At 25.2% G+C, this 20,805-nt stretch overlaps 1 protein-coding gene across 3 annotated transcripts; it reads left to right on the plus strand.

Moving 5' to 3' along the window:
* Positions 1-1,134: 1,134 nt before the first annotated feature.
* LOC123265210 (BTB/POZ domain-containing protein 6-A-like) lies at positions 1,135-19,084 on the plus strand. Of its 3 annotated transcripts, none has more exons than XM_044728868.1 (5): positions 1,135-1,375; positions 12,485-12,666; positions 16,813-16,985; positions 17,179-17,420; positions 17,954-19,084. In XM_044728868.1, the coding sequence occupies exons 2-5, from the start codon at positions 12,592-12,594 to the stop codon at positions 18,556-18,558; spliced, it is 1,095 nt and encodes a 364-aa protein (XP_044584803.1). In that variant the 5' UTR covers positions 1,135-1,375; positions 12,485-12,591; the 3' UTR covers positions 18,559-19,084. The 3 variants fall into 3 exon arrangements, with proteins under 3 accessions (XP_044584803.1, XP_044584801.1, XP_044584802.1); XM_044728866.1 differs by lacking the exon at positions 1,135-1,375 and adding an exon at positions 6,975-7,072; XM_044728867.1 differs by lacking the exon at positions 1,135-1,375 and adding an exon at positions 11,907-12,408.
* The last annotated feature ends 1,721 nt before the right edge of the window (positions 19,085-20,805 follow it).

Raw genomic sequence — 20,805 nt, forward strand, 5'->3', positions numbered from 1 at the left:
TTACAATATTTGTGTTAAGAAGAAATTATCCTTACAGTCAACCAGATGATTGATATGTAACTCCATTTAATATTCAAAACTTTCATTACTAAAGCTTTACATTGTAAAAATAACCGGTTCAATTATCAGATTTTACTTCTTTAAGATGGATTAAAAAAATTTTTGCAGTGTAATCCCATAAAATATTATGATAATTACATAACTAAAATAATTCAAATCATATTAAGGTTTCTGTGATTTTTTTCTTCAAAAATACATGCTAAAATGATTACAAATAATTATATTAAAAATATGTTTGAAGTATAATTTTAAATAAGTAGGATTCCTAAATGGAAGAAGAAATTATAAATAAATTATGTATAATTCTATAATACTTTTGTAATTAGAAACAATAAAAATGATTATAAAACTGAAAATCTGAGGTAATTGTATAGAGAGAGGATTTATTTTCTGAAAAATTAAATAAATAAAAATTATTAGCTTTAAAAATTTAGAAAATGAAAATTTTAACTTATGATCCACAAGCAAACGACGATTCAAGTGAGTAACTTAAATTACTTCTGAAAAATTAAAATTTTCGAGTCCATAGAGAGTAAAATAAAAAAGACACAGAAAAAAAAATTTCTTGCACCAGAAAAATTTTAAGGAAAACAAAAGTTATTTTGGAGCAAGAAGAAATTTTCTTGACTCCAATAACTTTGACTTAATTTAAGAAATTTTCAATCTTCCTTAATATTTTCTTGATCCAAAAAAATTTACCCTACAGTCAAGAATTTTTTTTTCAGGGTAGAATTTTACAATAATTGATACTTTTAATAGAAGTATATATACAAAGTAACTTGTCTCCTTAACTAAACGTAAATGAATCCACCTTTCTCGGAGTAACAATGAATCCTAGAGTAATTATAGAGTATCTTGACAACCGTGTATTGAATGTAAATTAAAATTTGCCGACAGTTTCTCGACCTCAACAAACTTGTGTTTGTTTTTCTTCATTATAAATTTCCAATCTAATCTAATATATTCTTATTAATATTAAAATACCTAGCATTATAGAAATAATAATAAGAGGGCTGAAAAGACCTGGCGTCTGCGCGGTGTAGTTTCCTACTGGCTATGAATATCACCAATGAAATAGTCCACCGGAATGTATGGTTCCGCACTCGTGCAAATCATATGCTCATTGTAGCCCCAGTCATCGGCCAATACACATTACAAGATTACCACCGCGCTACTACATTTATTTTAAACAGTTTTTGTTATATATTCTGTGTTACATTTGGTTTAATTTTTTTTTTAATACCAAACAGTGTGTGCAATAGTGCAAACATTTAATCAAACCACCCTTAAACGGAATTTCATTTTTATTAACCAGGTAATTTAAAAAAAATTTTTTCAACTTTAAAAATTCAATTCCAAATTTAAATTTTTTTTATTATTATTAATAATTATTTATTAATTATTAATAATTATTTATTAATTATTAATAATTATTTATTAATTATTAATAATTATTTATTAATTATTAATAATTAATTCAACAATTAGAATTTATTTATTGATTTATTGTAATTTTTTATAAATCTAAAGAAGATATCAACAATATTTAATTTTTTGGATATTAATAAAATCTCTAATTACTTTTTTTTATTTTAATATAATTAAAAGAAGGCATAATTTCTTCTTACAAAATAACGCACTGAGTAATTAAGTTTAACGAGACCAAATATTTAAATGCCGTACACTATCTTTAAATATGACAGGGAACTTGTGAATTATAAACTTCTTTTTGTTGTCTTCGCCGCTTGTTTGTAATCGCTGATAATTATCCTCCTTTAGTTGACTGTATTATTATTATTATTATTATTATATGCATTTGTAAATAGTAAATTTTTAAATTCAGACTCGCAATTTTCGCTAATAATAAATAAAACTTTAAATAAAAGTAGTAAAATTTTCCTAATCCTGTCTGACTAAAGTTAACTTAATCTACTACAAGTTTTTTGAGTGATTAACTGATAGAAGGATTTATTAACTATTAATAATTAAATTTATTTAAAGACAATTATTAAATTTATTAAATTTTAATAAATATTTTTTAACATTCAATAAAAATTTATTTGAGAAGAAAATGCAATTATTATGACACTGAAGTTAGCAGACGTCTAAAAATTTTTGATTTTTTTTTTTTAATTAAATTACAACTAAAAAAATATTTATAAAAAATTGCGCTTATAGTTTCTCAAGTTTTTAACATGTGATATTTTTTTTTTAATTGTTTAATTGAAATTTTTTCGATTAAAAATTTCTAAAAATTTTGAAATGTCAGCTATCTTCATTTTCATCATTTATTAATAGTTAATAAGTATTTATTAATAGTTAACAAATATTTATTAACAATTAATAAATATTTTGAGTGAATTTGTTTCGTTTGTAATGTCATATATCAAGATTGCTTATAAATAAAAATCATCTTTAAAATTATTTGCATTAATTAAACTACATTATAATAACGTTAATTGTAAAATACCAAATTCTATCACAACTCATAATTATCTTTTATATTTTTAAATATTAAAAACGTTAATTTATTAAGTGAATTTAATTATTATAATCTATTCCAATTATTGGGTTTAAAAAAAAATTGCTATTTTTGCTTTTTATTTTAAATAAATATTTATTAATAGTTAACAAATATTTATTGACCATTAATAAATATTTATTAACAGGTAATAAATTGTACTTAATAAATTACTTATTAATTGTTAATAAATATTTGTTAACTGTTAACAAATATTTGTTAACTGTTAACAAATATTCATTAACATTTAATAAATAATTTATTAACTGTTAATAAATATTTATTAAATCCTATGATGTTAAAAAATCATTTATTAACAATTAATAAAGCTTATTAAATATAAACAAATTTTTTTATCAGTGTTTATAACAATATTCTTAAAGAAATAGAGAAAGAAAGATAGACAAAGAAGGTGAAAGTATAGTTTAGTGTTTCGCAATATCAAACTGTACTCCGAGAGTATTGATCAACCTCCGAGGGGTTGACGTTATGTACGATTTCACTCCTCTTTCCTCATTCCTCTTTTTCCACGGCTTTTCTTCCCACACTACTATATATCTTGATAAAATGACTCAGCTATTCAATTATCGGTTATTAATTAATTTTATTTATTTTCATAACAAACACATTGTTAATTGTAACTAATTAAATAATTAAACGAAACTGTATTGAGTAATTGTATTATAAAAATGATTCATCTGGTAGCACGTGTCTGTAAATAGTAAGAGATGAATTAATAATATTAAAAGTACCAGGTGCTTCGCGTTACATACCCTTTTGTTAAACAAACGTTTACTCTTTTTACATCTCATTGCTAACACTTGGCTATAAATTTCCATAAACTGGCGGAACGCATTGCAAAAGCTGATAATTGCCGATGTTTAATTACTCCAAATCAACCTATCATGTCCCGTACTTTAACATCATTGTCTTGTTCTTGTAAAATACTGTGTTTTACGTCTAGTCGGTAGATAAGAATTTTAATATGTAATTGGTAAATTTATTGTTTTTTTTATTTTTAAATATTTGGCTAGTTTAAATCGATTTAAAAGTTACTAAAAAATTTTGCGTCATTGCGGCAAAGAATCTCGTGTTGAATATTTAATATTTTTATCTGTAAATTCAACAGTTATTGGCGGTAATTTTTTTTAATTAAGATAAAAAAGTTTTAAATATTGAATAAAAAATTTTTTACTATTTAAAAATAGTTTTTATAAAGTTTACGTGGTTAAATTAATGTTCATTTGTGGTGAAAAAAAATTTTTTTGAGGATATAATGAAATTGAAAAAGGTTTTTTGTAGATAAACTTTATTTCCCCACAAAAATTTACAGAATTTTGGTTTGCTTGAATTTTATAAATTAAATACTAGCAACCTTGCAGTCACTATGTGACTGCCGTGACTTGTGAACTATAAATAAATAAAATTTTGCATTATTTAATAATGACTTTTGTTAAATTGCACTGTACTTTCTTAAATATTGACGATTTTAAATGATATAAGCTCATCTCGATGTTACACTCATCAATAGCTTTCATTTGCGTACTCACATACATTTTTGATATATTTTTCATATATACATATATATAATAAATAAAATATATGAAAAATTGATGTAGGTACTTAAATGAAAGGTCTCGATGAATATAATATCGGAGTGTGCTTATATCTTTAAAAATGTCAATAGTTCTCAAGATGCAAGGTCGTTTCTTAATAATGTTACATTGCATTGTACTTTCTTAACTATTAAAGTTTTTAAAGATATAAGCTTATCCCGGTGTTAAGCTCATCAAGAGCTTTCATTTGAGTACCCACATGCATTTTTATATATTTTTCATATATACATATATATAATATATATAAAAATATATGAATACATATTACATATATATAATATATATAAATATATGAAAAATTGATGCAGGTACTTAAATGAAAAGTCTCGATGAATATAATATCGGAGTGAGCTTATATCTTTAAAAATGTCAATAGTTCACAAGATGCAAGGTCGTTTCTTAATTGTGTTACATTGCATTGTACTTTCTTAACTATTAAAGTTTTTAAAGATATAAGCTCATCAAGAGCTTTTATTTGAGTACCCACATGCATTTTGATATATTTTTCATATATACATATATATTAAATATATAAATATATGAAAAATTGGTGTGGGTACTCAAATGTAAGGTCTCGATGAATATAATATCGGAGTGAGCTTATATCTTTGAAAATGTCAATAGTTCACAAGATGCAAGGTCGTTTCTTAATTATGTAACATTGCATTGTACTTTCTTAACTATTGAAGTTTTTAAAGATATAAGCTCATCCCGGTGTTAAGCTCATCAAGAGCTTTCATTTGAGTACCCACATGCATTTTTATATATTTTTCATATATACATATATATAATATATATAAAAATATATGAATACATATTACATATATATAATATATATAAATATATGAAAAATTGATGCAGGTACTTAAATGAAAAGTCTCGATGAATATAATATCGGAGTGAGCTTATATCTTTAAAAATGTCAATAGTTCACAAGATGCAAGGTCGTTTCTTAATTATGTTACATTGCATTGTACTTTCTTAACTATTAAAGTTTTTAACGATATAAGCTCAACCCGATGTTAAGCTCATCAAGAGCTTTTATTTGAGTACCCACATCAATTTTTCATATATTTTTCATATATACATATATATAATATATATAAATATATGAAAAATTGATGTGGGTACTCAAATGAAAGGTCTCGATGAATATAATATCGGAGTGAGCTTATATCTTTAAAAATGTCAATAGTTCACAGGATGCAAGGTCGTTTCTTAATTATGTTACATTGCATTGTACTTTCTTAACTATTGAAGTTTTTAAAGATATAAGCTCATCCCGATGTTAAGCCCATCAAGAGCTTTCATTTGAGTACATGCATTTTGATATATTTTTCATATATACATATATATAATATATATAAATATATGAAAAATTGATGTGGGTACTCAAATGAAAGGTCTCGATGAGTGTAACATCGGGATGAGCTTATTTCTTTAAAAATGTCAATATTTCACAAAATAAAAGGTCATTTCTTAATTATCTATCTAGAGATAGAACATTTTCGAATCCAGCCTAAATAATTATCATCATAAATTGAATATTGGTAAGAATGATATGAAACTTTGAAAAGGCACAGCTCCAAGTCAAGACTTCTCTAATTATAACAAAGTTAACCATAAAAATCCATCTTATCATATAAATACACTGGCCATAAAATTTTACTTATTCTGTTAATAATATAAATTATCATAGTTTCTGAATTAGAATTATTTTTGAAAGATTTTGAAGATACAGTTAAATTAATAAAATGATTAAAGACTAAAAACTAAATTTCCTATTAAGAAGTATACTTCTAAATTTTATTTAGTATTTTTAATTGAATTTAAAAACACTGTTTTTACAAATAAAACTCAAATTTACTATAATTTTTTTTTATAGAGGGTGATATTTTAGGGTAAAATTGATTTTTTGATAAATATTAAACATCATTTAAAAACATTAATTGACTTTATGTCATAAAATCATTTATAATTAATGTAAAAATTCAGTCATATACTCTGAACTATACATTTTTTATCAGAAGACTCATGAGTGAGTAATTGGTCATCAATATAATTATGAACATGTTCATAGAATATATAAACCATTTAGAAATAAGAAACAATTCATTCAACGACGCAAAAAAATTTTTTTTTTCAAAGAATAATTTTTTATCTGTCCAAAAAATTCTCAATTGAATTTAAAATAAAAATAATTTTTCTAATAAGCCAGAAAATAGCTTAATTATTTGTAAAATATTAACGTAAGTACAAAATAATGATATTGTAGTTTTATTTTATGTATTACTGTTGTTGAGGTGGTCAGGACTATTATCCATGTCCTCATTCAACATCAATACGCTATAGATAAAAAGTTGCACTTGTTAATAATTATGTGTTCACTAGCTCATTAACGTGGTGATAAGCCGTGGAGTTTGTTGTTTTTATGGCATAAAATGCAAAAAAAAAATATTATCACACTGAATAAAGACATCAGCACTGACTCACTCAGAGTATAGTAGAATTCCATCCATAAAATCTTCTATTAGAAAATCATAAAAAAAAATTGTTCTAATCTTAAAAATGCCCTGAGGCTGCCTAGGATTTTCTTTATTATATATTCCACGATACATCCAGAGTTTCCGTTGCTTTATAATACAGTTTTCCTCCTACTACTCTGGTTTTCTTCCATCGCACTATTCCGATAGTAACTGCGGATCAACCGGATGTTTTGGTTCATTCAATCCAAAGAAACTCGCGTACGTTTATTCTACTGCATACCGTCGTGCAGTGCAAATGCAGTGCAAGTACTCTAAAGCACTCCTGTGAATTTTAAAAATGTATATTATCAAATTATGGATAATATCCTACTCTAAGAGATTCAAATCTCGTAAGTAGTTTTAACACTAATAAATTAAAATCACATATTTTTATTTAATAAGAAAAAAATCTGCATAAAACATCTTAAAGTAATAATAAGTGACCAAACGCTCAATAATTTTATTAGCGAGCATATTTTTTCACACATCGGCACAATTGTTCAGGGAATCATCACGTGGATGCTGAATATTTTCGCACATTTGTCTTATTGTTAAATTGTCCTTACAATTTTCTCCTTGGATAATTTTTGCGCATTTATTTAAATTAACTCTTGACTAAACTTTTGTACAAGGTTTATTTTTTTTTATTCCAAGACTCGCTATTAATTTAAGTTTTATAAGTTATTTATTTTTTTTAATTTTAATGTAGATTTCTGATTAATTTTGCTATTTTTAATTAGCTACAATTTTAAGTAATTTGTAAAAAAAAAAACAAAAAAAATGGTAAATACAAAATAATTAAAATTTTTTTGAAAATTAAGTTAGCCGACATCTTAAAATTTTTTAGAATTGTTTTCATTGAAAAAATTGTTACAAAAAAAATAAAAAAAAAGTTTCATTCGTAAAAAACAATAAACATTATAAGTGCAATTTTTTAAAAATATTTTTTAGTTCTAATTTAATCAATGAAAAAAATTAAAAACGTCGGCTAACTTCAGTATCATAAATTTTTCTGTAAATATTATTTGAATTTTGGGTTATTACTTACAAGTGGGGTCCACCATTTTAATTTTCATTTTTTTGAACGAAATTTCTATTTGATTTTATTGATATATTTTTTTTGGAAAAATACATAAAAAAAATTATCACAATTTTAACAAATTTTCAAAAAAATTTATAAATTTTTTAGAAAATTGTGATATTCAACATTTTTTCTAAATTTTTCGTTTTTTTATGTAATTTTCAAAAAAATATATATAAAAAACATCAAAAAAAGATAAAATAGAAATTTTATCCAAAAACATGAGCGCCAAAATTTTTTCCAACTTTTGAAGGTAAAAAGCTATCGAAATCTTTATTTTTTTCTTTAACGACATTTTTAATCATAAATGCACCGTAAAAACAAACAAAATAAAAAAGAATAATTAGAAAATGTTAATTTTTTACCTAGATATTGCAAAAAATAGCGTGGACCCCACTTGTAAATACACAGTAAAAAATTTTGCGTTATTGTGTCAAAAAATTTAATGTTAAAAAACTTTGTGTTAAATATTTAACACTTTTATGTGTAAATTTAACATTTATTCTGTTAAATCAATACGAAAAAGTGTTAAATATTTCAAATAAAAATTTTTAACACAAAATTTTTTGACGCAAAATTTTTTACTGTGTAATTACCGAATTTTGAAGTAATAAACAATATTGTCCGCAGGATATCTGATTGACAATTTATTTAAAAACCTCAGGATAAAATTAGCTTGAAAGCTCTAAGCCGTTTAGTCATCATTAGATTTTATTATTCTCTCTAAAAAACCTTGAAATTAGATAAAGTCCGTGATATTTAAATTTCACAGATAAACGCGGCAATTCAAAAAGAAACAGAAGGACCTCGGCCCTTGATTTATTCGGATCGATCACTACGCATTCGTCACATGAATTACGACTTACTAATATTTATATCAATCGTATCTTAGATTAAATGCATAAGCATGGCATTGACATTCTGCTGTAGTAAAACCAATACCAGTATATAAGGACTCATTCAATGGTGCTCGGTTTATTTACCTCCATACATCAACATGTTACACACACACACATACGCGCGGACATCTGTGCACACTTACGTTTTACAATACCCACTCATTGACAATAACAATAACAATACCATTGAATACACATACTCATTTAATTATCATAATACTCTGGGAATTTTTCTTCCCTTAATTTTAAATTGAACTTATAGAAGACTGCGAAAATGCGGGTGCTATTAATTTACTTAAATTGGATTATTTTATTTGAATTGAGTAGTTAAGTAATATAAGATAACTTTAAGTCGTATATCTAGACTCTCATTGGTTTATTTTTAAACTTAAATTCATGACAAGTAGCCAAGTATCACGTCACTATTTAAAAACAAAATATTTATATTTAATGGCTATCTAAGTCGTAAAACTGCTGTATATATAAATATGACTCATGAAATCTAGCCAAATTTTTAATTATTTTAAAAATTATAAAAATATATCATTTTCTATTAATGTAAAATTATATTTAAATTAGCAGACACCTGGACAATTTTTTAAATTTTATTTAAAGAAAAAAATATAAAATTTTTGAAAGAATCCCGGAAAAATTTCAAAAATTGAATATTTTCTTCTTTAAATAAAATTTCAAAAATTTTCCAGGTGTCTGCTAATTTAAATATAATTTTACATTGATGTAAAATAATATATTTTTATAATTTTACAAAATAATTAAAAATTTGGCTAGATTTTGTGAGTCATATTTATATATACAGCAATTTTACGATTTGAATTCTGGAAAAAATTTTTAAGTTATGAAAAATTCATATTATTTTAGATTTATTAAATTATTATTTTTATTTTACAATAATTTTAATAAAATAATATGAATTTTTCATAACTTAAAAATTTTTTCTGGGTCTATTTTTTCCGATTACCTCAAAAATTGTATTGATATTTTTTTTTTCTTATTTTTGTACCTTGAATTTTGATTTAATTTTTTTATAATTAAATTGTTCAACAATTGTAAAAATTGTCGGATGTCTTTTAATTTCAATATCATAAATTATAACTTAATGAAGTATATACACATAATATGAAAACGATTTATACGACCCAATAAATATATGAAAGACGAGATAAGAGCTGGTGTATACAATACGTTTGCATACGTACATAAACTCAGTAGCTGATGACTGATGATACTTCCATGTTGACCAATCAACTGATGAATAAATTTTCTTCAGTGCAGCATCATAATAATTTTTGAATTTTTACTTTTCCATAACACGGCTGTCCAATTTTAAAACACAGTAACTGCAAAATTTTTATTAATATTGTTTCATTTTTTATAACTTTTAGACCTTAATTTCAAGTATTTTTTCTTAAAAATAATTATATTCAAGTATTTTCTATTCATAAATCAAATTTTTCATTAATTTGGCCGGCAAACTTTTTTTTAATAAGAAAAATTTTTAAAAATTTCTAAATGTTAGTGACTGTGTTTTGAAATTGAGCAGCCGAATACACAAAATCATTACTGGATCTTAGAAGCTGATGTGTTGTACACCAGATAAAAAAAGCTGATGGATACTCCTGTGTGTTAAACACCTGCAGATGCTTATATTTTAGATCCCAAGGCTGGCACACGTCTATTTTACTCCGTTCGTTCTTGTATACTACACTACAATATATGTCCTCAATATAACTGATGCAATATTTCTTCACTATAATTTATAAAAACAATAATTTGTCAGTTCATATTTCTTTTTATTAATTTTAACTTAAGTGAATCTCTATTTTTAACTTAAGTGAATCAATGATTACTTAAAAAACAATAAAAAAGGTACTTAAATTTTTTATGATGGGAGTGTCAGTTACATGCTGCAAACAAAACCAAGAGTGAGAAAGTTACTTTTGGTCTACACTCCACAAATTATGAACTCTGGTACGATCTTGCTGATAACAAAAAACTCTTTTTTTAGTAAAAATTAATTTTTTTAAGTTGGACCTTGATTTTTTAAAATAATAAACCTTAAAATTATAAACAGGTGTCGTTATTACTAATTTTATAAAAATTAAGTTAGTCGACATTTAAAAATTAAAAAATTTTTTTTTCATTGAAAAAATGGTTGTAAAAAAATTTTCATTTGTACAGAACTTTAAAAACTGCAAGTGCAATTTATAAAAAATATTTTTTTGCTCTAATTTAATTATTAAAAAAAAATTAAAAACTTCGGCTTACTTTAGCATTATACAATTATAAAAATTAAGTTAGCCGAAATTTAAAAATAAAAAAAATTTTTTTTCATTGAAAAAATTATAAAAAAATAAAATAAAAATTTTCATTTGTAAAGAACTTTAAAAACTGTAAGTGCAATTTTTGAAAAAACATTTTTTGCTCTAATTTAATTATTTAAAAGGTCGGCTAACTTTAGTATTATACAATTTTTTACTTTTTTCGTTATTTCTCGAGCTTACAGTGAACTCATTATATTTCGAGACATATTTTATGTTATTTCTGTTTGAATTGAATTTTTTATTTTTATTTTCAAGCAATATTTAATTCCCTGGAACACATTCCTTTATACTTCTCATGAGTTCACCCGCTTCAATGGCCCTTACGAATTGTTTTGTAAACAATCGCATAAACCTCGACTGACTGACGGAATGCGTCAATGTTCATCGATAGAGACCGATGCGAGTTACTCTGACTCATATGAGTAATAAGTATAGTAATAGGGACTTCAAAGAGTGAGAAAAAAAAGTCGGAGGGAAAAGAGGATATCACATAACATCGACATGTACTCTTAGTTGATTTCTCGCAGTTGAAAGAGAGCACTCGTTTGAGAGAATACTGCGGATTAATTACTTCTTACTCAAGCAGAATAAGCTCACTGTGTCTTTTACAATGTTATTTATTTATTTACAATGTTAATTTATGAAAATTAAGTCAGCCGACATTCAAAAATTTTTTTTATTAAAAAAAAAAAAATTGCATTTGTAAAAAACTTGAAAAACTTTAAGTGCAATTTTTAAAAAATATTTTTTTGTTTCAAATTAATAAATAAAAAAAAAAATAAAAAAAATTAGAAACGTCGGATAACTTTAATATTATTTCCAATTTTTGTGTTCAGTTAATAATTTTTGTTTTGTTCCAACAAAATGCGCCGAAATAATTTCAGTAATAACATTTATTTTCATTGTTATTTGCTCCGTTGGTTTAAATTTAGTAATTTAGTGCGTGTTAAATTTGTTGCTGATTCAAGCGGTATTGCATATCATAATATTATTTTTTCAGTAGTTTAAATAAACAAATCCTTGTGGATATGTAGCGGAGAATTGAAGATTAATTTATATCCATGTTTTTTTTTATTTTAATATATATAATGGGTTTAAGTATGTGAGCTGGAAGAAATAAATAATAAGCTAAGGTATTGCTATCTGTGGCAAACATTGCCAAACCCTTGTATGATTTAGATACCAACCAGCGCGATATGTTTTACTGGTGCTCTGTGAAATCAATAGATAGAAGAAAGTATTTTAAGCAACGCACTTAATAAAACGTTATTGATGATTGAGGCTTTTATATTTATTGCTAGACGCTGTGCAGAATTTAATCACCATGATTCATTTAATTAATCCATTAAATTTATTTGATATTGGTAACAAAATTTTTAAACGAACTTTTGAGTTTATGGTTCATTTTATTAATAAAGCTATTATTTTTGTGTTTTATAGGAGACGGTACGAAATGTTACCGAAAACCAACATGCATACTTAAGCCAATCAAACGGTTTTTCCTAAAAACCAGAATACCGCCGATTACTGGGGACTGTTTGAAGAGCATGTCCCAGGTTCCATTAATGACTGAGGACCGAACTACTGAGGAAAATGATCCTCATAACAAAGTCATCTTGGAAGTAAGTTCAAATAAAATAAAAACTACTAGTAACCTTGCAGTCACTATGTGACTGCCGTGACTTGTAGGACTATAAATAAATAAAATTTTGCTTTATTAAATAATGACTTTTGTTAAATTGCACGGTACTCTCTTAAATATTGACGTTTTTGAAGATATAAGCTCGTCCCGATGTTACACTTATCAAGAGCTTTCATTTGAGTACCCACTTGCATTTTTGATATATTTTTCATATATACATATATATAATATATAAAATATATGAAAAATTGATGTGGGTACTCAAATGAAAGGTCTCGATAAGTGTAATGTCGGAATAAGCTTATATCTTTAAAAATGTCAATAGTTCACAAGATACAAGGTCATTTCTTATTATGTTAAATTGCACTGTATTTTCTTTATTGAAGTTTTTAAATATATAAGCTCATCCCGAGGTTACACTCAACAAAAGCTTTCATTTGAGTACCCACATGCATTTTTGATATATTTTTCATATATACATATATAATATATAAAATATATGAAAAATTAATGTGGGTACTCAAATGAAAGGTCTCGATGAGTGTAACATCGGGATGAGCTTATATCTTTGAAAATGTCAATAATTAAGAAATTATATTGTATTTTGTCAACTTATGATATTTTTAAAAATATAAGCTCGTCCCGATGTTACACTTATCAAGAGCTTTCATTTGAGTACCCACTTGCATTTTTGATATATTTTTCATATATACATATATATAATATATAAAATATATGAAAAATTGATGTGGGTACTCAAATGAAAGGTCTCGATAAGTGTAATGTCGGAATGAGCTTATATCTTTAAAAATGTCAATAGTTCACAAGATACAAGGTCATTTCTTATTATGTTAAATTGCACTGTATTTTCTTTATTGAAGTTTTTAAATATATAAGCTCATCCCGAGGTTACACTCAACAAAAGCTTTCATTTGAGTACTCACATGCATTTTTGATGTATTTTTCATATATACATATATAATATATAAAATATATGAAAAATTGATGTGGGTACTAAAATGAAAAGTCTCAATGGATGTAATGTCGGGATGAGCTTATATCTTTAAAAATGTCAATAGTTCACAAGATACTTGTTAATATCTATTGTAATTTCTTAACTATTGACGTTTTTAAAGATATAAGCTCATCCCAATGTTACACTCATCAAGAGCTTTCATTTGAGTACCCACATGCATTTTGATATATTTTTCATATATACATTATACATATATATAAATATATAAAATATATGAAAAATTAATGTGGGTACTCAAATGAAAGGTCTCGATGAGTGTAACATCGGGATGAGCTTATATTTTTGAAAATTTCAATAATTAAGAAATTATATTGTATTTTGTCAACTTATGATATTTTTAAAAATATAAGCTCATTCCGATGTTAAACTCATCAAGAGCTTTCATTTGAGTACCCACATGCATTTTTGATATATTTTTCATATATACATATATAATATATAAAATATATGAAAAATTAATGTGGGTACTCAAATGAAAGGTCTCGATGAGTGTAACATCGGGATGAGCTTATATCTTTGAAAATGTCAATAATTAAGAAATTATATTGTATTTTGTCAACTTATGATATTTTTAAAAATATAAGCTCGTCCCGATGTTACACTTATCAAGAGCTTTCATTTGAGTACCCACTTGCATTTTTGATATATTTTTCATATATACATATATATAATATATAAAATATATGAAAAATTGATGTGGGTACTCAAATGAAAGGTCTCGATAAGTGTAATGTCGGAATGAGCTTATATCTTTAAAAATGTCAATAGTTCACAAGATACAAGGTCATTTCTTATTATGTTAAATTGCACTGTATTTTCTTTATTGAAGTTTTTAAATATATAAGCTCATCCCGAGGTTACACTCAACAAAAGCTTTCATTTGAGTACTCACATGCATTTTTGATGTATTTTTCATATATACATATATAATATATAAAATATATGAAAAATTGATGTGGGTACTAAAATGAAAAGTCTCAATGGATGTAATGTCGGGATGAGCTTATATCTTTAAAAATGTCAATAGTTCACAAGATACTTGTTAATTTCTATTGTAATTTCTTAACTATTGACGTTTTTAAAGATATAAGCTCATCCCAATGTTACACTCATCAAGAGCTTTCATTTGAGTACCCACATGCATTTTGATATATTTTTCATATATACATTATACATATATATAAATATATAAAATATATGAAAAATTAATGTGGGTACTCAAATGAAAGGTCTCGATGAGTGTAACATCGGGATGAGCTTATATTTTTGAAAATTTCAATAATTAAGAAATTATATTGTATTTTGTCAACTTATGATATTTTTAAAAATATAAGCTCATTCCGATGTTAAACTCATCAAGAGCTTTCATTTGAGTACCCACATGCATTTTTGATATATTTTTCATATATACATATATAATATATAAAATATATGAAAAATTAATGTGGGTACTCAAATGAAAGGTCTCGATGAGTGTAACATCGGGATGAGCTTATATCTTTGAAAATGTCAATAATTAAGAAATTATATTGTATTTTGTCAACTTATGATATTTTTAAAAATATAAGCTCGTCCCGATGTTACACTTATCAAGAGCTTTCATTTGAGTACCCACTTGCATTTTGATATATTTTTCATATATACATATATATAATATATAAAATATATGAAAAATTGATGTGGGTACTCAAATGAAAGGTCTCGATAAGTGTAATGTCGGAATGAGCTTATATCTTTAAAAATGTCAATAGTTCACAAGATACAAGGTCATTTCTTATTATGTTAAATTGCACTGTATTTTCTTTATTGAAGTCTTTAAATATATAAGCTCATCCCGAGGTTACACTCAACAAAAGCTTTCATTTGAGTACTCACATGCATTTTTGATGTATTTTTCATATATACATATATAATATATAAAATATATGAAAAATTGATGTGGGTACTAAAATGAAAAGTCTCAATGGATGTAATGTCGGGATGAGCTTATATCTTTAAAAATGTCAATAGTTCACAAGATACTTGTTAATTTCTATTGTAATTTCTTAACTATTGACGTTTTTAAAGATATAAGCTCATCCCAATGTTACACTCATCAAGAGCTTTCATTTGAGTACCCACATGCATTTTGATATATTTTTCATATATACATTATACATATATATAAATATATAAAATATATGAAAAATTAATGTGGGTACTCAAATGAAAGGTCTCGATGAGTGTAACATCGGGATGAGCTTATATTTTTGAAAATTTCAATAATTAAGAAATTATATTGTATTTTGTCAACTCATGATATTTTTAAAAATATAAGCTCATTCCGATGTTAAACTCATCAAGAGCTTTCATTTGAGTACTCACATGCATTTTTGATATATTTTTCATATATACATATATATAATATATAAAATATATGAAAAATTGATGTGGGTACTCAAATGAAAGGTCTCGATGAGTATAATGTCGGAGTGAGCTTATATCTTTAAAAATGTCAATAGTTCTCAAGATACAAGGTCATTTCTTAATTATGTATCTAGAGATAAAGCATTTTCAAATGCATCCTAAATACTTATCATCATAAATTAACTATCGTTGAGAATGATATGAAACCTTGAAAAGGTAAAACCTCGTATTTTCTATGTATTTTAAATGAGAGATACGAGATTTTACCAAAGTACCGTCGAAATTCAAATCAAGACTTTTGCAATGTCACTAAATTTCACTTAAAAAACCGATTTTATCATATGACTATCCTGGACATAAAATTTTTCTTATTCTCTTAATGATATAGATTATTTATTTTAAATTATTTGGAATAGTAATGCAGAAGTAGAGCTCCATTTCACCTTAATTTTTTAATTTCTCATAAATTGTTTAACATTAAAAATTCTTCAGTAACTTTTAAAATCTTTTAAAGTCAGTATTTAAAAGAACAAGAGTTAATTTATTTTTGTTACTCAATTTGCTCTGCTTAACAAATTATAAAAAAAAAACAACTAAACTTTTGAATTTAAAATAAGCAGAGTCCTACTTCTGCATAATTATTTATTATACTGTTGTTTCTAATAAAAATAAATGAATTAAAAGGTCGGTATACCTGGAGACACTTGGAAATACTGTGTAGACCGTCAAGCATTAGCAGACAAATCAGAATGGTTTCGCGCATTACTCATGGGCGATATGGCTCCCCCTCCAAGTAATCCACCACCAACTATTTGTTTGCAACACGTCGAAAAACGGGCTTTTGATCATCTATACAAGTACGTAAATTTTATTTTTATAAAAAAAAAGACAAAATATTAAACAAATCTTGGGAACCTGGACAATAGCAATAAGATGTTAAATTAAAAAAAAATGCGATTTTTTAAAAATTTAACATCTTATTGCTATTGTCCATGTTCCTAAGATAATTTTAAATCGACAAATTCAATAAATACAATTACAATATTTTAGATACTTTCGAGAGGAGCCGATAAATTTCAATTCTGTTTTAACCGCAAGAGCAACTTTGGATGCTGCTCATTACTATCTCTGTCCAGAGCTTGCAGTAATAGCTGTCGATTATATAATAAAAAACTTAAACTCATCAACAGTTATTAATGTATATCATGGGCTGAGTCTCTACGCTTTACCTGAAGCTGAAGGAAATGAACAAATTCCTTCGGCGCCACCTGAAAATGATGCTGCTGAAATCGGTAAAATATTATTACTAACTTAGCAGGATAATATTTAAAAACAAAAATTAAAAATACTCATTTTCTCAGGTCTAAGAATTACAAAATTTCAAAAAATCAAATCAGGATTTAGTAGACCAAATAAATTTATGTTTTTTTTTTATTTATTCCAATTTACATAAAAGAAAACGAAAGTTAGCCGACATTTCAAAATTTTTAGAAATTTTTTATTGAAAAAATTTCAATTAAACAATTAAAAAAAAAATTCACATGTAAAAAACTTGAAAAACTATAAGTGCAATTTTTAAAAAATATCTTTTTAGTTGTAATTTAATTAATAAAAAAAATCAAAAATTTTTAGACGTCTGCTAACTTCAGTGTCATAATAAATGTATTTTCTTCTCAAATAAATTTTTATTGAATGTTAAAAAATATTTATTAAAATTTAATAAAAGAAAACATAAATTTATTTGGTCTACTATATCCTGATTTGATTTTTAAAAAAAAAAAAAAAAAAAAATCTAATATTTACTTATTGAATTTTTTGACCCTAGCTGTAGCATGTACCAGTCTTCTGAAAGCATGTCTGACAGTAATTGATTCCGCACCGGATGAAGTACTTCGAGAGGAAGGTTTTGAAGAATTGACTGTTGAGGAAATAGCGAGTCTTGCATCAAGAGATGACCTCAGACTTGCTAAAGAAAGCATTCTGTTTGAAGCTCTTGATAAGTGGGCAGCATCAGAATGTAGAAGACGTGGCATCGAGCCAACGTCCCACAATAAACGTTCAGCGGTTTCCGATGAAATTTGGTACAGTGTAAGATATCTTCTTATGAATGATCAAGAGTTTATCCAAGGCCCAATGGCCAGCGGTATCTTGTCAAGCGAAGAATCAGCTGCAATTGTCGCTAAAATTCTCGGGCACAGTAACCACCAGGATAATGATCAACTGGCGCGGTGTATTGCGCCATACAGGCTGTCTACGACACCCCGTGGACGTAAAACACCTACGAAGGCTAAGTTTGGGATGAAGCCTGGTAAAAAAGAACGGGAAGATAATAAAAAAAATAGAAGGAAAGAATGTACTAGTCAAGGTCAGCGAGCTTGCGCCCGCGTGGGCGACTTGGTTGTTCGTGTTCTCGCTTGTGTTTTCGACTGATCAGATGTGAGACCCACTGAGTCTATTAGGTTTATTTTAATTATATTTTTATTTCAGCTTGTAGTATTTTTATTATAGAAAACTTTTATACATCATACGTGATATCAGACTGAACATTTTTAATTTAATTTACATTTTTTTTTTACTGAAAAGATACAAAAGGTCTTGTTGATCTCAAATAATTAATTATTTTTATTATTTTAATAAAATAATATATAGATGATGATTTTAGGTAATTGAAAATTTTATTAATAATGTGCTTATTGAGATCTATTCATTGGATTTTTATTATTCTATAAATTTTGTGACTTCTCGCAATTGTTTTTTATTGTACGCGATAGTTAGACTATTCGATGAATTTATTTCGAGTCCTGTGTGACTAATAGTAATTTAATATGTGATGTTATATGTGTTTTAGATGTTTTAACTATATTGTAAAATTGTTTTGCGCGTTAAGGGGGATAGCTACTGTGAAGATCGAAAAAATAGGTGATTTTCAGGAATTTTTTTGACTGGGATAATAAAAGAATTTGGGGATCAGGTTTTTTTTGTTTTATAATGTATATATTGAAGATTATTCTCCTAAATTTTGATTTAAAAATATCATGTTGTTACAAAATTATAAGCATTTTTGGGGAGCACCAAAAAAATTTCCGCCACCACGGTGGAATCTCTACACTGAGAGACAATTTTATTTAATAGTAATAAAAAAGTTTATTTGGACTTGAAAAAGAAACATGAAAATAAAATTAGCAGACAGCTGACAATTTTCAGAATTTTTTTTATTAATAAAATTATTAAAAATAAATTAAATGAAAAAATTGCACATGTAAAAAATTTGAAAAACTATACATGCAATTTTTTAAAAATATTTTTTTATTGTTAATTCAATTAATAAAAAAAAAAAAAAAAAAAAATTTTTGCTGTCGGCTAATTTTAGTTTAATAAAAAAATTTAGTTAATATTAATAAAATTATATTTCATATAAATAAAATTTTATTAGTATTTAATAAAATTTTCTTAAATACTAATATGCGTTAATTAAAATAATCACGAGCGTCGATTTCGTTTGCTGTCATTAATACGCGTAGTTTGTAATTGTTCCAAAAATTTGACGGTATGCAAATAATCTCAAAAAAAAAAAAATTAATATTGATCAATTTAATTTATTAAGGTATATTAACATATAAAAGTTAAATGTGCTTAATTACAATGCATAATTCATGTTTAATAACATAACATAAATTTTTATTAATTATAATATGGTCAAATATATTCTCACAGTAATATCTTTTAAAATTAATAATACTAAGATTTTTCAACGAGACATCCTACCCTAATCTATTTGTTTACTTCCGACTTTTATGTTGTCTTTATGACAGACAACATCTTTTACATACTAAGAAAAATTTATTAGTATTTAATAAAACATATATTAGTATTCAAGAAAATTTTTATTAGAATTTAAGGAAATTTTATTAATATTTAATAAATTTTTATTTGGGATTAGCCAAATAAACGTTTTATTAAATAGTAATAAAATTTCATTACTATTAAATAAAATTGTCTCTCAGTGTAACTCAAAAACGGATTATCTAAAACAAAAACAAACAAACTGCGTTGTAATCTGCATGCATGTGGTTATCGCTCCACGTAATGGATTTTGAAAATTTGGATTTAAAAAAAAATGGCAACATATTAAAAATTTTTTCGTTTTTTTTTTCTCATTTTTTTGGATTCAAACAGCCCTAAAAAATCTTAAAAATAAAAATTTTCAAAATCCCCTACGTGCAACTATAGCTACTGAATAGACGAATATGGAAAAAAAAGTTGCAAATCGGTTCATATTTATGTAAATAACAGATCCCACCAGTTCAAAATGCCACAAAAATGACTATAACTCGAAAAATATTCGGAATTTTTATATGAAACTCTAGATTCATATTTTTAATGTATAAACTTTGATTTAATAACAAAAAAAATTTTTTTTTTAATTTAACAGTGGCTATCCATCTTAATTATCTAACAAAAAATTGATTAGAAAAATTTTTTTGAAAAGTTATGGCTGGTCCAAAAAATAATATTTTAGTTGGACGATAATTTATTAATTTTATCTCAAATGAATTTTTATTGATTTTAATAAATTTATTATTATAATATTGAAGTTATTTTGAGTAATTTGTTGATTTACATATATGTTGATGTACGTATATGTGTTTACATGCAATATATGATTATTGTTGTCTT

This window comes from Cotesia glomerata, linkage group LG5, assembly GCF_020080835.1.
Source record: "Cotesia glomerata isolate CgM1 linkage group LG5, MPM_Cglom_v2.3, whole genome shotgun sequence".
In the NCBI taxonomy this organism is placed as follows: Eukaryota; Metazoa; Arthropoda; class Insecta; order Hymenoptera; family Braconidae; genus Cotesia; species Cotesia glomerata.